Raw genomic sequence first — 25,781 nt, forward strand, 5'->3', positions numbered from 1 at the left:
AATCAACCCATGCACTCTGGATGCATCATATTCCCATTCTTCCTGGTTTGTACTATCACGTCAACTATGATTTATCTACACCATTCATATGGAATACCACGTATTGGGCGGTGCACTGCTAAAGAGCTTTATGATTTGGTAATCTAACTGTTCGATCAAGATTCATAAAAAAAAGTAAGAAATTTATAAATGCTGTGGTCCATGCTCAATGGCCACAAAAGCCATTGAATAGATGGTTGTTTGGATCATAGGCAATCCAAACAAAATCCAGTGGTCCATATTCATTGTTTTCTACTGTTGATTGGGCAGGTAGTTTGGATGAACACCGATCGACTACAAATTTCTACAGCTTTCTTGGTTTGAGTTTGATTACATGGTATTCTAGAAAACAACTAACTATTTCTTGTTCCAATGCTGAAGCAGAATACCATGCTCGTGTTGTCTCTGCAACTGTCACTTGGATCTAGTCTTAGTTATCGATTTCATTCCGTTTCATCCTGAATGACCGGAACATTCCAGATCAGTTAACACTTAGCACTTAGCATTTTGTATGAATAAATTTTATTAGCTTCACTGATGTATTACAATAAATTTGGTGTTTTAAGTAAATTCAATGTCATTTCGCTAGATTTAGTTGGTATAATTATAATTTTATAACATTTTTCTTTCTTTTTTTGTAATTTTTTTTCAATTTTCAACCATTAAAAAAGCTTCTGCTGTAGCTCTTTGCCGAAATGGAACTCCAAAACAGACGAAACACCAAGATGTCTCAAAAAAGTAATTGACAACTATAGATATAGTACTTTCTTCGTGACAGGTATTCCTCTCTTACCATGATATTGTTGGTGCGACTTATATGACTGCAAATCCTGTCCTGTATGCTCGGTCCTAGCATATTGAGATGACTACCATGTTGTTTGAGAGGTCTCCAGTGGATAGCTTCACATCTTTTATGAACCTAGTTTTTGATGCAATAGTTTGTATCGAAGCTTCTGAAAATGAGAGAGAGACCTTTTGTAAAACGATCCAATAATTTTAGGGGGAGTATAAATATAAGTGTGTATGTAAATAAGTTGTTTTCATAATCAGTCTCTCATTGTAATTTTACTTTTGTTATCATATAATAAATACAACAATGATTAGCCCTAATCAAGGGGCTAAGACACACAATTTGTCTCATGTTTCCTTTCACATATCTCAAGGTGGGACCCATGTAAGATGGAACTAGAAAGCGTGGGAACATGATACATCTAGGTAGAATTGGGTTATATTATAGGTTGGGTTGAAATGCCATTATCATATCGCTCGCGCTATATCATTTGTTAGTTCTGAGTTTCCTTACCATCTAATTTTAATTACCTAGTTCATAGAAGCTAGAACTAAATTATTCAACTAATTGTTTGGCTTTGCAGACTACATAATTCAAAATGGACCGTCGAGGATGGCCTTGGAAGAAGAAATCTGAGAAAACAGTGGCTGCAACAATTTCTGCTAGTACATCCTTGGCCGATTCAGCTGGAAATCAGGGCAAGCAGGTGCCTTCTTTGATTTTATGATATTTGATCTTTATAATAAAATCATTGTGTTTCAATTTTTTTTTTAAATTTCATGAAATATGTGCACCTATTTACATTTCTGTTATATTTTATTTGGAAGCTTTAGGGTTCTAGTGCAAGAGCAAGGGTATAAACTTGCAACCTCCACTCCTTCTAGTACACTACTTGTGCTAATGTTCATTCAGGATGCTTGAGTACTTGTTCAAAATATTTAATTCGAACCCAATCCGACACAACATATCTAATGTTCATTTCAATAACCAAATTTCTCTATATCAACTCTAATTCTTACCTTAAACTCACAAATTTGTCTAGGGAAACATTGTAGAATGTTTGAGGTGCTTCTTCTACAAGGCCATTGTAAAAAAGTTCAAGAATCTTAAGAATCACCATATTGGGTCCATGACTCAATTAGACTTTCAACTTTTTGTTGCTAAATGGTTTTGTGATATGGCTTAGCATCTTACTTGTGTCCACATGTATTTAAAATCCACAGTATTCTGGTTCTTGTCATACTCACCATAACCATAATGAGTAACTGCACAATCTTGTTTGTTGAGCTGTGGCATCGTACGACCTGGGGCGGTATTTGTTCTCCCAGTCGGTAAAGGAAAATGAAGGAAAAATCCTACATCATCTCTTTCTCGCTGACCATGAACTTATCCGTTAATTGTGCAGAGTCCATGTCGCAGGCTTTGAAAAATTCTGCTCCAGTTCAAACAATTATGTAGTTAATGATTCACGGCCATAGAGACTTAAAAAAGAGATTTTTGAGTTAGAGAAGAGAAAACGAAGATAACACAATAAATGGGCGTGAATCTGAGTGGGAAAGCTATGAGACTTCAAGGTGACTTGAATAATGTAATATTTAATATTTTGAAGAAATGACCTTATTGAAGTTTGATTAAATTCCCATTAGATAATTGGAATATGCTTAAACTATGGAGATGATTTTGTCGCCCCCCTGTAGGATAATGCGTCCCCCTTGTAACGTGAATTGTGGGCAGACTTTAATGCTTTTTGACGTCAAATCACGTTAAAAGGGGGGCGCATTATCCTGAAGGGGGGATTGGCGGGGGGTGGGAGAGAGGACTCATCTCCCTTAAACTAAGACTAAGAGCATAAGTAGACAACCCCACACTTTATCTCTCTACACCCTCTCCAGCGAGAATATAGATGTCATTGATGACTAACTTCCCATGAATCTCAAGTAACCTATTATTCATAATAGCCTTGGTGAATATATCAACAAGTTGGTCTTCTTAATTCATGTGGACACATATTTTTGACATATTTTTATTTAAGACCATTAAAAAAATGATAATCTTGTGAACAAAATGACACTTGATGTCCATCTCTAGGAAAAAGGTCATCAGCTAGATTAGCTCACAAGAAGCATGAACATTGGCTTTTTTTATGCCTCAACACTATATCTAGCTACCAAAATGTTTTAAAATCTTCTGGGTACGATTTTCTAATAATAATATTCAAATTTTTAGTGTTGAGCATCAACTGCATGAATAGCTAGCCCAATCAACATTATTGTGAGAAAAGACATGTAGATCGCCATTTCTGGTATACAAAATCCATTTATCTGGTGGGTTTCATCAGTTGTTCAGGAACAAATCTATTGGTGTTTGTCAATTCTAGCATACAACATTCCTTCGATTATGTGACTTAAAGATACCTCGTGGTAGGGTATGGTCACAGTAAAAGTGAGTACCTGAGTCGGAAACTATAATGATTACCATTCTGATGATTAAATTTTAAAATGATAAAAATATAAGTAAACTAGTTCTACAAGCAGAAAGTAAAGACCACACTAGATATAAACAATATCAGCTATTTAACATAACAGTATCAAATACTTAAATCTGCTATCTGAATGTTATTTGAATCCAGTTGCCAACTAACTGTAAATAGAAACTTGGCATTTGTAATTAGGGAACCAAACTGGTGTCTAAATTCTAAATGGTTTATTGGAGATTGCTGAATCCTACTAGCCCTCATTCTTGACTCAGCTAACTAATTCATTTTAACACTTCGGCGTTATGCTAACTATTTGACTTTAGTTTCCATTACTAGTCAGGATTTGTGCTTTTCATTTTATGCGTGGAGGGATGCTGAGCACACTTTCACATTGTTTTAAATTGCTCTGTTTTGATATTTTCACCGGTATATTTCCAGTGATAACTATGTTCATACTCTCAAACCTCTGAACATGTACACTACCATCTTAAACATGAATATGAAAGTGGCAGAATTTAAGGATGGCCTGCAGCTATGGCAACTATGTTCATACAATCAAAGTTGAGAAGACGTACAATGCCCTCTTAAACATGAATTATGAAGTAGGAGAATGTAAGGATGGCTTCCATTTATTTATCCTTGTTAGGAGCTCTATCCAGTTCAACAGTTCAAGCTCCGTTTGATCATCTTCATGATCAGTTGTGACTTCTCTTTTTTATTTTCTTATGTTCGCTATGGACCACCATTTGCCAATATTTCTGTGAGTGGGATGGAGGATTGGCAGTGTCCACACTGCCAATACCAAAATTTCAGTTGGCAGAAAAGATGCAAAATCTGCAAACAAGCTATAGAAAATTGGAGTGAAGGGAGGGGGGAGAGACGACTAAACAAGGGGTAGATAGTAGTGTTGGGAACTGGTTCTGCTCTCCCTGCAAGTATCTCAACTTTAAGTGGCGGGATAACTGTCGTTGGTGTCGACGGAGTAAAAACCCTTCTAGATGGGTATCCCGGCCTAGGCCTTTACCCTGTCTGGAGGAGGGTGGTCCTGTGGTGCTGAGGACGATCGATGGCCTGACACTGGTACTATATCCTCTCATAGGGTCGGAGGGACTTTGACCTTGTCCATTTCAGGTAGGGAAGTGGAAGTTCGAATGGATACCCTAAAAGCTTGTCTAATAGGGAAAAAGAAAAACCCTAATAGCTCGGTAAAGGACCTTTGGTTTTGGGCACAAAACGTGTGGGACATTCCATCTTTACAATGCCCAAGTATTCTGGCGGAAGATGAACTCCTTTTTATGTTTGAATCAAAACAGCAGGCCTCTAAGATCCTCACTAAAGGTCATGAAGCTCTGGGGTCCCAATTGCGCTCTCTAGCACCTTGGAATAGGGAGTTCCTTCAAGGCGAGGAAGCACTTTGGGTAAACTTTTACGGTGTCCCATTACATGCTTGGGCCATATCAACGGTTAAAGCTATAGGGAGTATTTTGGCAGGTTCCTGGAAATAAAGATGGAATGAAATCATCAGCACTGCATGAGTTTCATCTCGGCCAAGATTTTAGCGCCCCGAAGGGATTTTTCAGGTTCTTTTGTTAAGATTAGGATTTTGAACCAGATTTATACCATAGGCATCGAAATCCCCGGAAAAAATGATTGTTCACCCAATTGTGAGCCCTCTAGCTCATTGAATTGGCAGTTGCCTGAAATTCGCTTGGATGACTCAGTGGCTCCGGTTGATCTCCGTTAGATCCTGGCCTGAATTCAAAATTCAAATGTAACCAATCAACTTTCCTTGGCACTTGGTCCAAAATTAGACCTGAGAAAGGTTCTGGGAAAGGTGTGATGGGACATGGGATCAGGCGAAACTCTAACCTGTCAATGATGGAGAATAAACAAACTGACCCTCCTGCCCCTAGACGGAAAGTAAAGTGGCTAGAAGATAAAAAAGCTGGCAACTTTCAAGAGTAAGGAACACCTATTCTGGCAAGAGCCTTCTTGGCTTAAAACTTGAGGTTAGGGTGGTAAATCAATTGAAAGGTTGATATGCAGCTTGGAGAAATCATCCGGAACCACCTTAGTAGGGGTAAGGGACAAATTATCCCATTTGCCTACAGTAGGCTTTGCTCTGGGATAAGCCACTGGGCATTTTTCCTTACTCTCTAGTCGATACTGGCTTTTAGGGTATGGAAACCCCTTTATCACTTATAGTAGACGTGAGGACTCCGAGATTAAGCTGTACGAGCAAAGTTTTTGTATATTTTTTTCATAGAACTTTGGGGAGTGGACCGCATTAACCTCTACTGCTAAAATATTTTTTTCCCTTATCGAGGAGCAGGAAGTTCTAAGGTCCTGGATTTGCCATTATAGGGCATCGCTAGTTCAGCCCTTTTAAGAAGAGTAAGAAACCTACAGGAATACTTGGTTTTTGGGTGATGCTCTCTCGGTAATCAAATCTTCAACCAGGAATGGACAATCAAGACAATACTGGTGGGTCTTCCTCAAGTTCCGATGGCCGGAGCAGGCAGTTATTTACGGAAATTATAATTTTAGAAAATATCCTCACGAGAATGAAGTCGTGGCTTACGATGAGGAGAGGGCCTCCTCTTTTGGCCCAACCCACAAAGAGATGACGGCAGATATTCTCCAAAAGCAGTGGAAAATTTTTAAACAAGAAGCCCAGGACTGCCCCTTCACTTTGTATAACCTATGTGGGACTGGTGCGGTCAAAGAGACCCACTCGCCGCTATTTAAACACCCCTTCTTCAAACTACTTTTAGCTGAAGAAAGGGCCGAGAGGAGAATGACTTGGGAAGCTAATAAAGTGGTTGGCATTCGGTTAGTGGAAGAGAGGATCGCTGAAAGAAAAAACCCTAGTCGCTTGGATCGAATTCCAGAGGAACTCCTCATCGAAATGCTGGATTTCCAAATCTAGCACATCTTGGCGGAATTGGAAAAGTACTCTCATAGGTATGTCGTTTAGTCTTTGGGGGACTGAAATGTAAAGGTTGAGGTTTAAAGGAAGATTTAGTGGTGTTTATGTTCATAGCATAGGGTATCTTTTGCTCTAGATGCTTTTAATGGCCTAGGAGTATAACCCTGGCCAGTACTAATTGATTCTATGTAATGCAATGTCGTTTAGTCTTTGGGGGACTGAAATGTAAAGGTTGAGGTTTAAAGGAAGATTTAGTGGTGTTTATGTTCATAGCATAGGGTAGCTTTTGCTCTAGATGCTTTTAATGGCCTAGGAGTATAACCCTGGCCAGTACTAATTGATTCTATGTAATGCAAGTCGGGACCTCTGGTCCCTAATGTATCTTTCATAGTATCAAGAAAATTGTCATCTTTCAAAAAATAAAAATTCTTATGTTCGCTCAAAAGGTGGTTTTTTTCTATACTGACACCTAAATATGATCACTTTATGTAGATACTCTGATATATTTCTTTTACCAATTAAGAAGTGCTCTTTTTAGTTCCAATTTGTTTTGAAGCTGAAGAATCTCTGATTTAGCAATCTATTGGTGCCCCAATCTTGTGATTTTGCTCAATACTTCCGGCCAGATGATGCTGTCTTTATCTAAAACTCTGTCCCAGTTACTCTGTTTATATGATTACATATCAATGAACTAGGAATTCTTTTATTCTTTCACGTTCATACCTGTCTTTTCATTTCACTATCCAGGGAGCTATCTAAATTGCTTATAATGGATTTTATTTTTATTTATTGTTGTTTGTTCATGTATAGTTTGATTAATCCTTCTCTCTTTGGAATCATTTTATTTCCGTTGGCAGGATAATTCCAAGAATGTAAAATATGTTCAAATTTCAGCGGATTCATATGCACACATGACTGAATTAGAAGATCAAGTGAAGACATTGAATGAAAAGCTATCCTCGGCCAATTCAGAGATGACCACCAAGGAAAATTTAGTAAAACAGCATGCAAAAGTTGTGAAGAAGCTGTTTCAGGTATAACTTTGTTCTTTTTCTCACCTGGGAAATGCCACCATGTCTAATTTATCAAATATTGGCTCTTTAATTACATTATTATGATTTTTCTCTTGAGTTCATATGCTCTATTGATTGCAGGTTGGGAGAAAGCCGAGGCAGAGGCTTTGGCATTGAAACGTCACCTTGAATCTGTCACATTGCTAAAGCTTACTGCCGAAGATCGAGCATCCCATCTGGATGGTGCTCTGAAGGAGTGCATGAGGCAAGTACGAAATGTAAAGGAAGAAAGTGAGCAAAAATTAAATGAGGTAGTGTTTACAAGAACCAAGCAATGGGACAAAGTTAGATTAGAGCTTGAAAAGAAAATAGCTGATTTAGATCAAGAGCTCCTTAGGGCCTCAGCTGAAAATTCTGCACTTTCAAGGTCTTTGAAAGAACGTTCCAACATGCTAATTGTGATCAGGGAAGAAAAATCTCAAGCTGATGCCGAGATTGAAGTCCTGAAGTCCAATATCCAATCATGCGAAAGGGAAGTAAGTTCTCTAAAGTATGAGCTTCATATAGTTTCCAAGGAGCTTGAAATTCGAAATGAAGAAAAGAATATGAGTTTAAGATCTGCCGAAGTGGCGAACAAGCAGTATGTAGAGAATGTCAAGAAAGTAACCAAGTTAGAAGCCGAGTGCCAGAGATTACGTGGTCTTGTTCGGAAGAAGTTGCCTGGGCCCGCCGCATTGGCTCAAATGAAACTAGAAGTTGAGAATTTAGGCCGCGATTATGGAGAAAACAGACTACGGAGATCACCTGTTAAGAGTCCCAGCTCACATCTGGCTCCGGCTTCTGAATTTTGCCTTGACAATGTCCAGCAATGTCATAAAGAAAATGAATTTCTCACGGCACGTTTATCGGCAATGGAGGAAGAAACAAAAATGCTAAAAGAGGCGTTATCAAAGCGCAACAGTGAACTACAGGCTTCGAGAAATGCATATGCTAAAACAACAAGCAAGCTTCGCAGCATAGAAGCACATATTCATGCTGTGAATCAACAGAAGGGCCCTGTGAAATTTAGTGTGGAAATCCCTATTGAAGGGTCCTTTAGTCAAAATTTAAGCAACCCACCAAGCTTGACCTCCATGTCTGAAGACGGAATAGACGACGAGGGAAGTTGTGCAGAGTCTTGGGCTACAACACATATCTCGGAGCTATCTCAGTTCAAGAATAAAAAGAACGTTGATCAAAGTAAAAGGGCTGAAAACTCTAATGACTTGGAACTAATGAATGACTTTCTAGAGATGGAGAGATTGGCATGTTTATCAACCAAATCCAATGGGGACATTGCCTTTTCCAATAGTGTAGATGAAAAGACGACTGAGACTGCTGACTCTAACGCGTTCATTGATTTTGAAAAAGGGTGGGGACTGCTGGGCAGCACCTAAGCCTGATTTGGATTCATCGGCAACCCGAATTCTTTCTAATGAGGAATCTACCGTGGAGTTTGAATCTGATACAAATTCAATGACCTTAAAAACTTCAGTCAAGAATATCATTAATATTTGAATCCCAAGCTAAGGGCACCAATGTGAGTAAGGTTCTGGATGATATCAAACATGTTGTACAAAGGATTCAAGATGTCGGGGCTGCTGAAACATTGAATAGCGGAATCTCTTCGGTCAGAGATGGCAAATTATGTAGTTATATCAAGCATACTGTTGACCATGAGTTGGCAAATGCCATTTTTGAGATTCATGATTTCGTAGTATCACTTGGTAAAGAAGCTATAGAAATGCAGGGAAGGTGTCCTGATGATCATAGGATAAGTCAAAAGATCGAGGAGTTTTCAGTCTCTGTTAATAACGTTTTATGTTGCGAAATGACTTTAGATGATTTTATTCCTGACCTCTCTCATGTACTGGCTGAAGCCAGTGAACTAAGTTTTAATATGCCGAGTGATAAGGGCAATGAAGTGGAGAGCAATTGTTCTGATTGCATAGACAAGGTAACATTACTAGAAAATAAGGTAGTTCACCATGACCGACCAAAAGAGAGATTTTCTAGTGACCGTGCCCTCATTTCTCATTGTACTTCTGATCCTCAGTTTCTTCAAGAAGAACACTTAGGTCCTGGCTTTGAACCAAAGGCCACTTCGTGCAAATGCCCACTGGAAGAGTTTGAACAACTAAAGTCAGAGAAAGATAGCATCGCAATGGATCTTGCTAGATGTTCCGAAAGTCTGGAACAAAAAAAGTTTAAGTTGTTGGAAACAGAACATCTTCTGACCGAAACTAAAGCACAATTGGCATCTAGTCAGAAATCAAACAGTTTGGTAGAGACACAGCTAAAATGCATGGCAGAATCTTACAGATCACTTGAAACGCATGCATGTGAATTAGAAACTGAATGCAACCTTTTGCGCATGAAAGCAGAAACTTTGGACAAAAAACTTCAAGAAGAAAAGTGCTGTCATCAGGATGCACTGGTCAAATGCAAGGATCTTGAAGAGCAGATTCAAAGGTAAGAACCAAACAGCTTATTATAGAAATATAATTTTGGTCTTTGAATAATTCCTACGAAACTCCTTGAACGCCTTCTGGGAGTTATTTTGAATTAGCATATAAGGGAAATGATATTAGCACAACCGTATTTTGATATTTTCACTAACCCATCTTGTCTATTAGTATTTAAAGAGCTGTCAAAAGGCTATGACACTTCCCAAAAAGCTCTCACGAGCCAATTAAAGAAAAAAAGACAGCTGGGTTTGTGCAGATATCAAAATATGGTTGTGCTGTTAACATTTCCCTATTATAAATGTGACAATTGGTCTACTAGTATTTTGTGGGACTCTTTTTATTTTTAGCAGTGTGCGTTATAGTCATGCTTTGTTGATGGTTGGTTCTGTTTATATATACTTCTCTGTATGATGCTTATTAATATACAGGGCTGAAGGGTGCCCAATGTGCTCACTTTCTTCAACTGCTGATGGTGACATCAAGACTAAACAGGCAAGGACTATAATTATCCAGTCTTCTTAAAACTGAAAATGTCTCCTTCATGCATCTTTCTCTCCTTTCATTGAACTTGGTCCATCTAAGAGGATTTAAGGATGAAAAATGAAAATACTATTTTCCTTCTCATGCCTACTTCTAATTAATCAAATGTATTGTTGCAATAACTAATTTATTATCATATTTGATTCACAGCATGCCTTGCTTCTTAGGGTTGTTCTAATTAATTAATGTAATCTTATCTTTCTTTGGAAATATCTTTTTTTTCCTCCGATGATTGAAATTAGTTTTACTGGGCTAATCATCTAGAAATTAGATCTAATTAAATTCAATAATTAGATCTGATGATGTAGATCTAATTAATGAATTTAATCTTGTTGAAGTTTGTTCGTAGGGCATATCATGTCTGTGTATTTCTTTTTTCATTCTCTTGGTTTATCTATTGCACATGCTATTTCTTTTGCAAAGAAACCATGCTTGTTTGTATCCAAACTTTTCATACGAGAATAGATCCTCGAGGATCTTGAATTTCATCATCACTCATCTTGGTTGGCAATCATCACATGGCAATGGCTTCCATCAGGATCATATAGAGCCGTATTACACACACACGCGCATGCACGCGCAATAGTGCTCGTGTGTGTGCGTGTGTGTGAGCATCACCCAATGGAACATTTGCATCTGAAGCATTTTTCATTTGGCATGGCAGGAAAGAGAGATAACAGCAGCAGCCGAGAAACTGGCAGAGTGCCAGGAGACTATATTTCTCCTTGGCAGGCAACTAAAAACAATGCGTTCTCCAACAGAGCTCGTGAGTTCTCCATACAATGAGAAGCATAAAAGGAGTGAAGATTTCATGGAGAGTGAACCAAGTCCAAGTGGATTGAATCCACAAAGCATTCACGGCTCGCAGTACGTGGACCAGGCCAAGTTAGAGAACATTTCTTCTATAATCAACAGAACTGGCCGGGAGTCCCCTTTGAATACGTACGATGCCCACTTGAGTCCATCTGACACTGAACCAAGCCCAATCTCAACCCCCATTAGCTCAAAACGCCCGAAACACAGGTCTACCAAGTCATCTTCCTCTTCTTCATCTGAGAAGCATGCACGTGGTTTTAGCAGATTCTTTGCGAGGGGAAAGAGCTACCACCAAGATTCCGCACTTGACTGTTAGAACTTAGAAGTTTTCGGTCGCCAAATCCAATTAAATTGCTGAAGGATTATGAGGTTTTAAGTTGATTTCTCGATTCTGTACTTGGGGTCAAAATGGGAATAACATTCTAAGAAATGAGTTGTTTTGTGATACTCGCCCTTTTCGATGTTTGGGCGAGTAGTATAATTCGAAATGGATCGTGATCCAAACTCAGAAAGTAGTATCTGCAAAACAATCTGAGAAAGGTCCGATTGATAAAATATCCGAATGGATAGTGACCAAGACATAGCTAGATCCGATACGAAGTGGATAATTTGACACACTATGTGAGAGTGGTAGTAGGATAGGTGATCTAGTCTATGGAACCCACCTCACAAGACATGGTGTGATCTAGGACTGTCAATCGGGATGGCGAAGCCCGCCCGTTCGGCCCGCTAAAAGCCCGCCCATAATTAAAATGAGAACAAGCCAAACCAAGCTTGGTCAAAAGTTGAAGCCCGAACTCTAATTTGGGCTGAGCTTGATCAAGGGTCGTCCAGCCCGTTATAGGCCCTAGCCCGATAATATATTTACTATATAATTTTTCAAGATTTTTTACACCCTTAAAAATCAGTAGATATTAATTAAATAGGTTACTTAAACATTAATATCCTATAGGCTATAGCTCGACATTAAATAGGTTTTCTTTCTTTCTTTATTTTGCCTCTCTTCAGCCCACTACATATGAACGGTTTGGATCATCATATCCTATAGGCTATAGTTCGACCTCAGATTTATTAAATGAACAAGACAAAATCTGGCGAAAAATCAATCGGTGTGACATTTCTCACATGCCAAAGCCAACAAGTTTAATGGCTTTCTATGAAATTGGCTTTTCTGTGCTTGGCTTAGTCTTTTCTCGTGCAGAAAATAAGAGGTGATGGGCAAGCCCAAACTCAGCCCGAAGCCCGTTGTGGAGTTTGGGCTGAGTTTGGGCAAGCAAATTTTCTAATTTAGTCAGGCCCGAAGCCCGTTGTATAGACATGGGCTGAGCTTGAGCACCTCAAGCCTGCCCAAGCTCGGCCCGATTGACAGTCCTAGTGTGATCCCTTGTTTAATTGTGGGTCCCATTGGAGCGAGCAAGCACTCGTGGAAAAGACGCTGCAGGTATGTTACATAACATTACCATTCTACTATTGTCTCACTAGTGAGCAAAGCGAAAAAAGTATTTTTTAACATTACCGTATGTGCTGTACAAGAAGAGCACATCATAGAAACCTCATCGACTTTTTGTTGCCTTGGAGCGATACAAATGAAAGCTTTTTTATCTTCATCCAATTAATGTGAGACCATTTTTATTTTATTTTTTCAAATACACCACATGCATGAATAAAATAGAAATTTTATTAGTGTAGTTAAAAAGACTAACGGAAAAACTACAAAGTCACATTTATTATTGATAGTAAAGCGATTTTATACTGTGCCCCAACAGAAATAGAATAGGATTCTCTATTCCAGTACACCAAATGCACCAATATCTGATACAAATAGAGTTCCATGGTTCCATAAAGGAAGCAGAGGATTTATTTGAAAAGAATGATTTAAGAAAAAAAACTAGATTTTCTAATTTCAGGTAAACAAAATTCATCGGAATTGTAGGGAACTTAACCGGGTAGTAGAACTCACCCCTAAAAGCTAGTTGTTAGAGGGAGGGTGCCCATTCCATTATAACACATCCACATCCATTTCACTTATCCGATGCGTGGGAACCACGAGATTCTTACACCGGGGTTTCCGAGATCTTTCCCGAGGGACATTCCTGCCCTCGGAGGCAAACCAGGGTTACCACGCCCTGAGCTTTGATACCATTTTTGTAAGGAATTTAACCGGGTAGAGCTCGCCCCTAAAAGCTAGCCTTTAGAGGGAAGGTGTCAATTCCCTTAGAACCCATCCCCATCCATTTCACTTATCCGAAGTGGGACTACTTGTTTTTGCGTGAATGAGGTCAAAGCTGCTTGCAAAATAATACAATAAATAAGTGGAAATTTTCTGCAAGAGCGAAGACTCGTACGGAGAGGTCAACAAAGTAACACTGAAGAAAATGTATATCACAAAATCAAAATAGTCTTTTGAAAGAAAACTAATGCTATCGAAATCTAATGAACAAATATATATATATATATATATATATATATAAGAAAACACAAATAAGAAACATAAAAAAAAGAGTGAATTGGAGACACTTTTTAGTCCAACAAGAATTCATCCTTTACCCTGATCACAAGGCACTCAAGCATATAAATGGCAAAAAAAATTGAACTGAAGACATGCTGAATGAATTGGCTATTTACAAGAGTTCACTTTCACGGATCAGGAACAACAGCATGGCAAATGCGTGGTATTGGAGAGTGATTTAACTTGGCACCATGAAGGTTGAAGTAAAGGGGTTTACTGTCTTCAAGTAGCTATATGAAGATCAAGCTTTCATGTTTCAGATTTGGTATGCATTTCGGTCACAACGAAACACAAAACTTACGGCTTTGAGTTGAAATTATTGTAGAATCCTATAAAATCACAGAAACGTATGAAAAATTATGCAAATGACGAACATTTAAGATAAATTTGGAGGAAATACTAGAATAAGCACAAATACACACTCAAAACCCATCACATAAGGAAGAGATACACTCATAATGATTTAATAACATAGAACACCTAGTGATGTGCTGTTGAGCATGTCTGATAATTCAGTACATACCACATTTAGCATGTAATTCATAAAAATATTTATACAATATACACAACATATTTCACTTGCAATTCATACAAGTATAATTAACACATTGAAACCTGAAAACATCAAATAAAAGAAGAGTTGCAGTTGTCATCTAGCATCGATTCTGACAGCAAATGGTTCGCTCGCCTTACAGATTGAGAAAGAGATCATCAACTTCATAGTCAATTTTGAATATAAGGATAAAGAAGGCAACAATATCATCCATCACACCTAGAAGAGTAGAGTCATTCAACAGTTAGCCAAAATTTTCTTGAAAAGACCAAAATGTTTTCATTTCCATCCATACCGAAACAAAATCTACATGAATTCCTTCCACGTCATTATTTCTCCAACATTTCGACCGAAATTCGACCAAGATGGTCGGAACGACAAAAGATGTTATGATTTGCATTTCATTTCATTAATGTAGATAATGATATTTGATTGGCAACATCATTGAACTGCACAACAAAGTAACTTTATCTTATGCAAGGGATGTCATATCGGCATTGCACCAACAATACCTATAACTCTATGTGGTATTGACAGAGTTGGGGTCCATAGAAGGGAGAATGGTCTTTGTACTTTCTAAAACTTCATTACAGTGTACTTCTTTATTGACTTTGCAGTCCCAAACATGTAGGACAACGTACGTCACTAAGTGCTCGATGTGATTAAGCCAATATGGATGGCTTTCTTGCTTATGTGAAGGTTTTTAAGTATATATTTGTGTTTATTCTAGCATTTTCCAAAGTTTCATATTAAAATTTCATCATTTACATATGTTTCCGTGATATTACAAGATTTCCAAAATTTCCATTGAAACAAAAAATGTTTCCATTTCCGTGTCGATCGAACCCAAACTAAAACAGAAATTTAAACCCTTACTCGAAGGATGTTACAAAAAAAAACGTAGTCATCCATTCCATTCATGGTTGTGATGCGTAAGTACTTTATTGAAATTGAATTCAATATTCAGAATGTGATCATCAAGAGGAAATGATTGTCTAACATATTTCTTACAATAGAAATTCCTAGTCTGGTGGAAATTTCATCCATTATCAGAAGATGCTGTTAAAATAACAAAGTAAGTTACTACAAGATATGAACATACTTTTTCTCCACCGTGATGGCCAAAGCACTAGGAGTACGTCGAAGGGGGACCTTATGATTATGTTACTTTGAACCAACGAAATGATTGCCGAAAGCTACTAGTGCATTGGAATTACGTAGATCGTTGTAAAGGACATCCATTTGGAATGTGGGTGTAGATCATCGCTGACGATCATCCATTAGTAATGCTGATCATTATACATGACAAGATTGAGTCTTTTCAAAAAAAAAAGATTAATTCTTTTTCAAGAGGGAGTATAATGGAGGTAAGATCCCTAACCACTTCAATTTTTTGGATGTCAATATCAATTTTAAACAATATTTTCATAAGGGTGCCATTATCAATCCCGGGTGACAATATCTCTAATGAACCTCATTTTTTAGGTTTCATCAAGCACTTATGACATAAGGTGATGTCACTTAAGTGAAGGATGCGCCACAAACAATTTCCATGCTTCCATAGGAGTCCCATTTGTAGGAAAGTTTATTAGATGAGTAGTGGTAGGATTATTGAATAGTTCTTGTAACAGTAGAATCAAAGGTTTAAATTTAGAAAATTGAATAAGTCTTTGGACACTTGTCATGATCCCGTTGGTAGAAATTAAGAGATTAAATTGCTTGTAGTATAAGTCTTTATAAGGAGTTATTTAGAATAGGAGTCTTATTATAAGTAATCTTATGGTTGTGCAACTAGGTCTAGGAGTTGTTTTGCAACATGGATTAGGAGTCCTTTTTCAAATTCCATATGGCTTGCATTGCATATAGCTATGAAAGGCCTATAGGCCCTCAAAACAATTGAATATGAATGAAACGTGAAGTTTTCTTATGTTGATTGGGTGCGATGACTATTATTCTGAATTGTAATGCTTCATATCCTAGAGTGTGAGGCCTTGGAGAGCCTTGACGTTATGTGAGGTCACCCCAGAAATTTGTAATAAACCCCACATCCCACACCGAAATCCCAACCGAACAATGTATCAACCTAAAATCCCACATGTAGTAGCAAACTATCACAGTGATTGTTAAAATTCTTGCACAAAACTGTAACAGCTATTCCTTGCACCTAAAGCCTAAATTATCTACCTTAGGATCGAGGCCCGTCGGGAAGCTTGGAGAAGTATAGGTCCTAATAACCTAGATATTTTTAGACTTGATGAACCTGAAATAAACCTAATTTCACAATTATTATTGATATGTCCAGAAGCAAGCCTGTCGGACTGCCTTTTTCTGTTGAATAAAATTCCTTTTCAGATAGTGTTCTATTATAGAATAATTTTTTTAGGGAAATGTTATCCGCACTACCGTATTTTGATGAGGGCACTCCTCACTTTATTAAAAGTACGGTATGGCCCCCACCATAGGATGATCCAAACAGTCCATTAGATGGGCCACAGCCTAAATAGGTTGTGCCCCAAAAAGCATTTCCATATGTTAATCCTAACCCTCCGATCTGAATGTTAGAGGGTTGATCCTAACCTTCTATAGATTTGAGGGTTAGGATCAACCTATGGAAATGATTTTTGGGGCACAACCTCTTTAGGTTGTGGCCCATCTAATGGACGGTTTTGATCATCCTATGATGCGGGTCATACCGTACTTTTAATAAAGTGAGGAGTGCCCTCAGCAAAATAGAGTAGTGTGGATAATATTTCCCTTTTTTTAAATATATATCTAAAACGTATAATAATTAGTCCACTTCACCAACCTAGTAAATTTCATGAAACCTATATCCTTTACATGACAATACTTCTGTTAGCTTCTAAGAAATTCCTATCTTGGTTAGATTGCAACAAAATATCTTTGATGGAAAATTATTCTATGAAATTTTTTTTTCATTGAGGAATTATGTCTGATTAATTTAGAGGGATAACATCATAAACCGAAGGTCCCTAACTGAAAAAATGAATAGGGTTAGTTTACCTTATCTTTTTTTATTTTAATATTGGAAGAGATAATATTGTTGCTTTTTTCCTAGCTTTTTTCCAAAGATATTGGAAGGGAAATAAAAAAGAACGCTAAAACTGATTAAATGGGTTGGGGGTAAATTTGCCATTTTAAAATTTTTAACGGAGAAAATTGAAGTTCGTGGGTTTTAGGGACTTTTAGCAAATATTTTCGAAAAGTAGGACTGTTTAGCTAATATGCTTTTCATAATATTAATAAGCAATTATTTTGCCACGTAGGGACTAATCTGCAAAAATCCCAAGTAGAAATGATGTGTTTGGCAAAGCTTCTCATTTTTGGCCCAATAACCACACTAGAAACGGATTGATGAGATCTTGCGAGCGACTCCGCCTCGCTCGGCAAAATCCCATCTTTTAGGGTTTAAAACGCGTAAAAAGTAAGAAAATTTAGAAATGGCCTTGTAGTGGGTGGTGAGCCGAACAAGATTTTTGGGATTTCCCTGTTTTTTTCTCTTTCTTGCGCCTACAAAATAGGCGGAAACTACTTTTGGAATGGTTGCCGAACACGCCCTAAAAGTAAAATGACATCATTTTCTAAATAAAAACAAAGCAACAAAATTAGGGGTGCAACTTTAGTCGGGCTCAACCAGAACCCTACGAATTCAACCCAATTATGGCTCAGGTTGGGTTGGGTAAGGGTTAAGGCCTTGGGTAACCCGACCCGACCTCCGTCCTCTAATTTTATCTTGATTTTCTTTTGTTTATTGTATTTTCTTGTTTGGCCTGAGAGATTTAATTAAAATAGAAGTCAGGAAGGTGAACCCAAACCAACCCGACTCAACTCGACCCGACTTCAGGTTAGGTGGGTTGGGTTAGGTTTGAGAAATTTAGAGGCAGGTTGGGTTAGGGTTGACCATCTCAACCCGAGGCTTGGGTTGGGTTGGGAACTTGGGATAGGGTTGAGGAAATGCTATCAAGGGCTGGGTTAGCGTTGGCCTCAACCTGATCCAACCCGACCCGAGTTGCACCCATAAACAAAATGCCTAGTTCCGCAAACACAATCTGCGAAGCCCGTTTCTTTTGTTTCTACTTTTTTGTGTGAAAAAAGAAGAGATTATGCGGAGAAACTCGGAGTCATTTTTGTAGGTTCTCTTCAATCTGTTTCCATCCGATTTTATAGGAGAGCATGAGAAGCATTTCCGTGTATGCCCTCACTTTTCGTTCCTAGGAAATAATATTTCTGTAGCCAACCAAACAGAAGAGAGTTTGTTCCGTTGCTTAACTTTTTTTTGGTAGGTAAGCTTGGTTTGGTGGGGACCCCTACTTGTTTATTAAATTAGAAGAAAGATGATACATTTAGTAATGAAAATCACCCTCCCTAACCTCGAGACACACGGACAGGAAAACAAAGGATTCAAATCATCCAAAAATAAAAGTGACCTATGAGCAAACTGATGTCAAACAAACGGATTTAAAATTCATCAAAAGCAACTTCCTGCTATCCTTCATGAATGACTGTCTTGATAGATAACTTGATTGAACATGAGCTCCGTAATGTTCAAGAAAGGCTATCATCTTCCCACTCAACTTCCTGATTCTTTGGTTCTTCCTCAACTTCTAGTGGTTTTTTGGGAGTATTTAGTCCTTTGTTTCTGATGGTTTTACTTTTGACCCACTATTAGGGGTGAATCCTCGTTGAGGAATGGGAGAGTACTTCTTTCTTCTCACCTCCTGCCACGCTTCATCTTCCAATTTGTTGTCTTTAGAAGAGTAGTTTACAGCAGAATCCTGAAGTCGTTCATTGGGGATTTGGGATTGGACTTTGGCTTAATCCATTTATCACTAGATAGTTCTCTGAAGAATCGTTGGCGTCTTGATCTTCCCGGTTTCCTTCGACATCCTCTATATCTTCAAGGATAGAGAAACTATTTGTCTTCAGAATGCTTTTGTAGATCACCTCAGATTCTTTGATCTTTTGGGATTGGCCTCCTTTTTCTTTGTCATCTTCCCCTGTTTTTTGGGCTTGTCCATGGAAATTGTTTTTAGGCCGTCATTCTTGATATTGCTTCCTGTCTCTCACTATTTGTTTGTTTGGGCAAGCTGCGGAAGAATGGGTGAAGCTGCAGCAGCTTTGGCACGAGCTAGATCGCTATTCGTACTCAAATTTTTGGTTCATTAGCCTACCTGGAGTTTGAATGGTGATGGACTATGGGAGGTGGGAATCTGCTTCCACTTTTATGCACGGAATCCACTTCCTCTTCCATGTGCAGAATCCGCTTCCACTTCTATGCGCAAACGAGCGTAACATAGTCTTGAAGCTTCTACAGTTTGTGTGTTTGTGTGAGGGGATTGCCCAGACCACTGGCAATTTTACTAAGGCCTTTTTTATCCCGAAATTGAAGGGTGTAGGAAATCAAACCGGGTAGAACTCACCCCTAAAAGCTAGCCATTAGAGGGAGCTAGGGTGCCTATTTCCTTATAACCCATCCACATCCATTTCACATGTCTGATGTGGGACTATTGCTTTTGCGTGGAACCCCAACGATCTCCCCCTCCATGCGGAAGCAACGTGGACCATCTCGCCCCTCCTCGCGCGGCAACGTGGGAACCACGAGATCTTCTCCGAGGGAATTCCACCGTCCTCGGAGGCACACCGGGGTTCCCTGGATCTTCCCAGGAGTTACCACGCCCCAGCTCTGATACCATTTGTAAGAAATCAAACCGAGTAGAACTCACCCCTACAAGCTAGCCGTCAGAGGGAGGGTGCCCATTTCCTTATAACCCATCCACATCCATTTCACATGCTCGATGTGGGACTATTGCTTTTGCGTGGAACCCCAATAAAGGGGAAGGCCTGGTAAATGAATCTAAACCGGAACTGATGTGAAGTTTAATTTTTCCATGGGCATCACCGATGACCATTTTCACAAAATGAACGGTCTGCCTCCATACTTGTGATTTGCTTCAAGAACATGAACACAATCTTCCAGACTGTTACCTTATTTGGTCTACCGGGGTCCTTTTTGGCAACTATTCATCAATCGATCCTTGATAATACTTGGTTTCTCCCTCAAATTTGTCAGTTTTCTTCAAATTTGATAAATGATGATGGCTGGGAGGCGTCCTAACCTCAAAAGTAGAAAGGAAAAGCCTGGATAAATGCTAAAGATGACCGTAGTAAACGGAAGCTAAGGACCATCAGAGATCTAGCTGCCCCTTGAATTTATCAATATGGGTCCACAAAACTCTTTGTTATTACAGAAACCTCAATTGGAAATTTTGTAGCAATATCGAGAAAAAAATTTTGCTACTTTACTTCTGAGCTGGTGTCAAATTAAATCCGTCATTTTTTATTATTTATTTTTTTGGATAGCATCCTTTGTCGTCAAAATGACTTAATCATAGAAGTCTAAAGATAATCCATGAAATACATCTTTTGATTATCTTGGTCAATGTAGCTATCCTCGATAAATATCTTGGTCATTTTAATTTCTTAGGCTCTGTTCACTTGTTTTCCCGGGAAAGGAAAAGAAAATGTTTCCCGGGAATCTGACGTGGCATTAGGAAAAGAAATCCAGGGAATCTGTGCAGGAAAAGGTTTCCCTAGACTGTTTCAGGATTGTTCACTTGCGCAGGAAAAGGTTTCCAAGAAAACTGCTTGCCTTTCTTTTTGCACTAGTTTTCCAGGGAAACGAAATCCGTGTGTTTTTAGTCGGAAATGAAATCCCTAATGCTCTGTTTGGTTGCCGGGTTTTTTTTGTGCCTGGGAGTTTTGTGGGAGAGTAAGTTAAATTTTGGTCCCATCCCATGTTTGGTTGCCTTTTAGCACTAGGTTTATTTTAATCCCACTCTTGTAATGATTACTTGTGGGGTGAATTTTTTAATCCCACTTTTGTAATGATTGCCTTTTCATCTCATCCCAAGATAACCCCAGGAACCAAAATAAACTCAGGAACCAAAAATAAGCTTGAGAAGAATTCTTTTCTACCCAACAGTTCAAGCAACCAAACAAAGGTTTTTTTTTCTCCCACCATATCTCCCAGGGTATTTTTTCCTCCCACATAACCAAACATGGGATTTTTATTTTACCAGGATACTTCCAGGACTTTTTTTTTCCCACCTATCTCCCAGGGTATTTTTTTTCTCCCACATAACTCCCGGGAACAAAAAAAACCCGGCAACCAAACGGAGCATAAAAGGGGGAAAATGAGCTTTTCCATGTCATTTTTTGACTTATTGCAGAAATTCCACACTTGTAATTCTATTTTCCCTGGAAAGCAAGTGAACACCAGAATTCTGTACGTCTTGTCAAGGTCTTGTCATGCTTTCCACGGAACGCAAGTGAACAGAGCCTTAGTTAATCAGTTTGACCGAGACTAGCAAGGCTGGCTGATGTGATTTAGGGCCTATTCATTTAAGATTGTTGCAACCGATTACTGATTCTTGGACTCGATCAAAATTAAGTCCAATAATCGGTATTGGCGTCACAATCGGTTGTTGAAATCTTAAACCAATAGGGCCAGCCTTACTATTAATTACTTTATATTGGTCATATTTGTTTTATTTTATATTCATACACTTTATTTTAGTTATTTGTTATATTTTATTGGACTTAGATGTGGGTATGTTCATATCAGTACACGCGGTACACAATCCGTACCCGTCTAAGTATTTCTTACTTAACCACTTATCATGACTCACCGGATCTTATGCCAATGTAAAACCCGTGGCCTACTCGGCCCATAATTTATGACCTACTTGGTCCATGTTCTTGCCCAGAAGATAACTATTTTTAAGACCAAAATAAAAAAGCAACTAAAGAATTTCAAAAGAAAGAAACATTCTTATCAATAAGTGTAGATAAAATCGAAAAGGATACTGAAAATTGCACTACCATGTTTTTATAATTGCACAAACTCACCTTGTCTTTTACAATTTAACAAGCTGTCAAAGGTTTCCAAAAAAGCTCTCTCAAACAAATTAAGAAAAGACAAGGTGACGGTCCCAATCGAGGAGTTAAATAGTTAAAGATAAGGTGAGTTAGTACAATTACAGAAGGGATTTGCTAGCAAAAGGCATGTCATACCAGCTATACAGGTTCACTATTCAGCAGCTTTTGTCTTCATTCACGAGGTGGTTTGTCTGACATGCAATACACCATAGTAGTGCCAATATCAGTAGCCCCCATGAAAATCCAAAAGAAACAGAAAAGTAATGAGGACGAGTTGATTCGAGAAGCTTCCTCCAGGGTAGTCTGGGCTAAAAGCTTCTAGAAGTAAGAAGAGGTTTCTAAAGACCACATTTGGACTTCCAAGTGTTCTGTGTGGATGTGATTGGGACCGTTGATTTGATGTGCAGAATGAAGATCGCACAAAATCTAAAGAGGTGATTGTACACATGGCAGAATAGGGAGAGGTGTTAGGGACATGTCTATCACTTGTGTACTCCTAGTCTCTTTATCAAAAGATTGATCGGTTCAACACCATTCAAGCATGAGAGCATGAGATCCAATACGCCAAATTAGTCATGACCCACTAGATAAATGGATCCAATTTTATACTTCTTTTTGTTTCCGGGCTCCGTTTCTTTTTAGACTTAAATCCATCTTTTCTTCTTCAAATCTTACAGTATAACACAAGCACAAGCTCTTGGTTTCTCTTCTACAATCGGCACATTGGAAGGTGCAGTAGTGTGGGGATTATGGGGATTATAGTGGTTGTAGGAGTTGGTAAGGTCGGCTATTGGATCTATATTCTCAATGGGTATCACCATGGGTATCATCATGGGTTTTTCTTTCTTCTTCTTCTCCTCTTCTGCGGGCCCAACTGTGAGGATTTCTGTATGCCAGGCTTTCTGCAATTTGTTCACCACTTTGACGGGATCTACGTCTCCTATCACCGTCAATTTCTTATCTTTCATGTCCATGGAGATGGAATTAATCCCTACAAAATTAGAGAAAGGAAAGCAACAGTCACTTTTATTTGAAATCTCAAATATAGCTTTATGGGTAAAGAGAATTCCTACTTCTCTAACAAAGATACCTGAGAGGCTAGTGACAGCCTTCATAGCCTTCTGTTTGTCTTTGTCGTCGTGTAAATCTAATTTCAAGACGACCTTCTCAAACAGTAAAAAAAACACCATAAGAATTAAGCATTTGAAGACAGCTATATCAGAGGAAAAGAAAACCCAACAAGAAACAAGATTCTGAAAATATTTAAAGGGTGACAAATAAGAAATTTAATCTCTTATCAACTAAAATCATAGAAAACAGAACAATAAACCAGAGAAAAAAGATGTATTATAGCATTAAAAGTCTTGATAAAGAGAGTATGGATCGATGTATTATGGAGGGGGATTCACTAAATGTCATTCCATGGTTGAAGGGCGCGGTTGTTCTCCCATGAAAATTTTCTTCTATTTTTTATAAAATAAAAGATCTAATCTCAGGCTCCGCTATAGTGTTCAATCATGTGCGGTGATCGGCTAATGGAGAGGCGGATGCTTTGGCTAGCGGGGGGTTAGCCGTAGAGTGGTTTGATTTCCTTCCTCCGTAATAGCTGTATTTTTTCTATTCTTCTTTTGTTTCTGTGTTTCTTTTTCTCTTGTACTGGTCCTTCTCGGTCCACGTCCTCTTTTCTTTATTGAATTTTCTCTACCATTTCCAAAAGATAAAAAAAAGGGCAGAGAAAAAAGAACCCAAATCAATCAAGCATTTATGAGAATATCGAATATTCAACGTGCTTTTAAATGCTAATAAAGGAAGAAGTGAAGGAAAATGAAAAAAGTAAGAAACACCCCCACCAAGAATTATACATCAGATTCCTTGGAATCAAAGACAGAAAGGTACAAAAGAAACCAACAAGATAAGTCATTCATTTAACTCCCTATAAAAAACGAAAACTGAGAAAAATCCATCAACAGCCATGCTTCTTAGAAAATCTGAATTGGGTTTGGCTCAAACAAAAAAAGGAAAACTAAATCTAACCTTCATTTCTTCCAGTTCTCCGCTCCCGAACCTGATGAAACAAATGCAACAAAACAACAAGCAAAAGTCGGAAAAATACGAATGATGAAAGGTTGCTAAGAAAATTTAGAAGAAGAAGAAGAAATAATCGATTGGTGAGAGAAGGAGAGAACTAAAATCAATTTAAAACGAGTAAAGATAAGTGAGAAGAAGTTTCTAGGAAGGAAATGCAAGACTTGACCCCGTCAACCCTTGCAAGTCGTCATCTACCACAGGATGATCCTATCCCTAATCGGTGTAAACGAGCCGAGCCTGGCTTGGCCAGGCTCGGCTCAGCTCGTTAAGCTCCAAAGCTCGGCTCGGGCTCGAACCAGGCTTGGGCTCAGCTCGGCCAGGCTCGCGAGCCTTAACGAGCTTTTGTTATATTAAGTTCACACCCCTCATCTTCCCTGGACAGCCCTAGCTAGTGTAATTCGACTACTCTTTTTACACTACGTGGGGTGGTCCAAGTAACAAATGGGGTTCCAAAAACGAAGTGGCATATTTTGCCTCTCTCTTTCACTCCATGGACAACCCTTTTAGTGTATATATTAATATATAACATATATATTTAAATATATTAAATGCTTAACGAGCCTTAACGAGCCGAGCCTGGCCTATCTTGGGCTCGGCTCGTTAAGCTTAACGAGCCTAGACAGCCGGCTCGACTCGGCTCGTTAAGGATTCGAGCCGAGCTTTTTCCGAGCCCAAGCCAAAATTGACACCCTTACCTCTGATCTAAAGAGAAAAAACGCATATTATGGAAACCGCTATAGATCGGAGGGTTCCGATCATCCTATGGTAATGATTTTGGGGGCACAACCTATTTACATTGTGGCCCATGGTTTGGATCATCCTATGGTGTGGGTTGTACAGTTAAGGCCCAATTGTAGGCCCCATCCATATTTTTCAAAATGAAATGTTTGATCCACACCATAGGATGATCCAAGCCATCCATTTGATGGGCCACAGCGTAAATACGTTGTGCCCCCAAAATCATTACCATAGGATGATCGGAACCCTCTGATCTATAGAGGTTTCCATAATATGCAGCTTCTCTTTAGATCAAAGGGCTAGGATCATCATGTGGAAATGATTTTTTGGGACACAACCTATTTACGATGTGGCCCATCAAATGGACAGTTTTGATGGTCCTAGGGTGTGGTCCTTACGGTTTCTTTTGAAAAACATGGGTGCAGCCTACCTTTCTTAAAGATTTAAACAAATTAATTGTTGGGCCCACCAACAGTTCAATGTTGGAGAGAGACCGGTTTGGAGTAGTGTCGTGCCAGTTGTGGAGTAGAAGGGGGATTTTATCCAGGGGCTTAGATGTGGGAATGTCCACATCACTACCTGTGCCACTCTACCCTCACACTCCTACTGATTTCTTACTTACCCACTTGTCATGACTCATCAGACTCTAAACCAATTTCAAACCTTGGCCCATAATTTATAACCTACTTGGCCCGTGAAACTACTTGTAACTTGTAAGACCAAGGTAAAGACTTGTTAAAAATGAAAAAAGAAAGAAAGAAAGAAATAATCACTCTTATAAAAAAAGTGTAGATGCCATTGAAAAGGATACTCATAATCACAGTAAC

The 25,781-nt window shown here is 38.7% G+C and overlaps 1 protein-coding gene and 1 pseudogene across 2 annotated transcripts; one reads left to right on the plus strand and one right to left on the minus strand.

Annotated features, from left to right (window-relative positions):
• The first annotated feature begins 820 nt into the window (after positions 1-820).
• On the plus strand, positions 821-11,619 carry LOC143864324 (filament-like plant protein 4; annotated as a pseudogene).
• An 11,078-nt stretch (positions 11,620-22,697) lies between these two features.
• On the minus strand, positions 22,698-24,242 carry LOC143864279 (heavy metal-associated isoprenylated plant protein 39-like). 2 transcript variants are annotated; one of them, XM_077375192.1, is made up of 3 exons: positions 24,163-24,242; positions 23,219-23,294; positions 22,698-23,119 (listed from the first exon to the last, which is right to left on the minus strand). In XM_077375192.1, the coding sequence occupies exons 1-3, from the start codon at positions 24,166-24,168 to the stop codon at positions 22,800-22,802; spliced, it is 402 nt and encodes a 133-aa protein (XP_077231307.1). In that variant the 5' UTR covers positions 24,169-24,242; the 3' UTR covers positions 22,698-22,799. The 2 variants fall into 2 exon arrangements, with proteins under 2 accessions (XP_077231307.1, XP_077231308.1); XM_077375193.1 differs by having other exon boundaries at positions 23,219-23,291; positions 24,163-24,209.
• Positions 24,243-25,781: the final 1,539 nt, after the last annotated feature.

The sequence above is a fragment of the Tasmannia lanceolata genome, unplaced genomic scaffold (assembly GCF_043159265.1).
Source record: "Tasmannia lanceolata isolate RefF3 unplaced genomic scaffold, GAP_Taslan_0.1 ptg000048l, whole genome shotgun sequence".
In the NCBI taxonomy this organism is placed as follows: Eukaryota; Viridiplantae; Streptophyta; class Magnoliopsida; order Canellales; family Winteraceae; genus Tasmannia; species Tasmannia lanceolata.

Excerpts from the sequence above, each read along its gene's own strand:
- LOC143864279 (XM_077375192.1), bottom strand. Across the intron at positions 23,120-23,218 it reads GGCTGTCACTAGCCTCTCAG|GGATTAATTCCATCTCCATG; the intron begins GTATCTTTGTTA and ends CTAATTTTGTAG.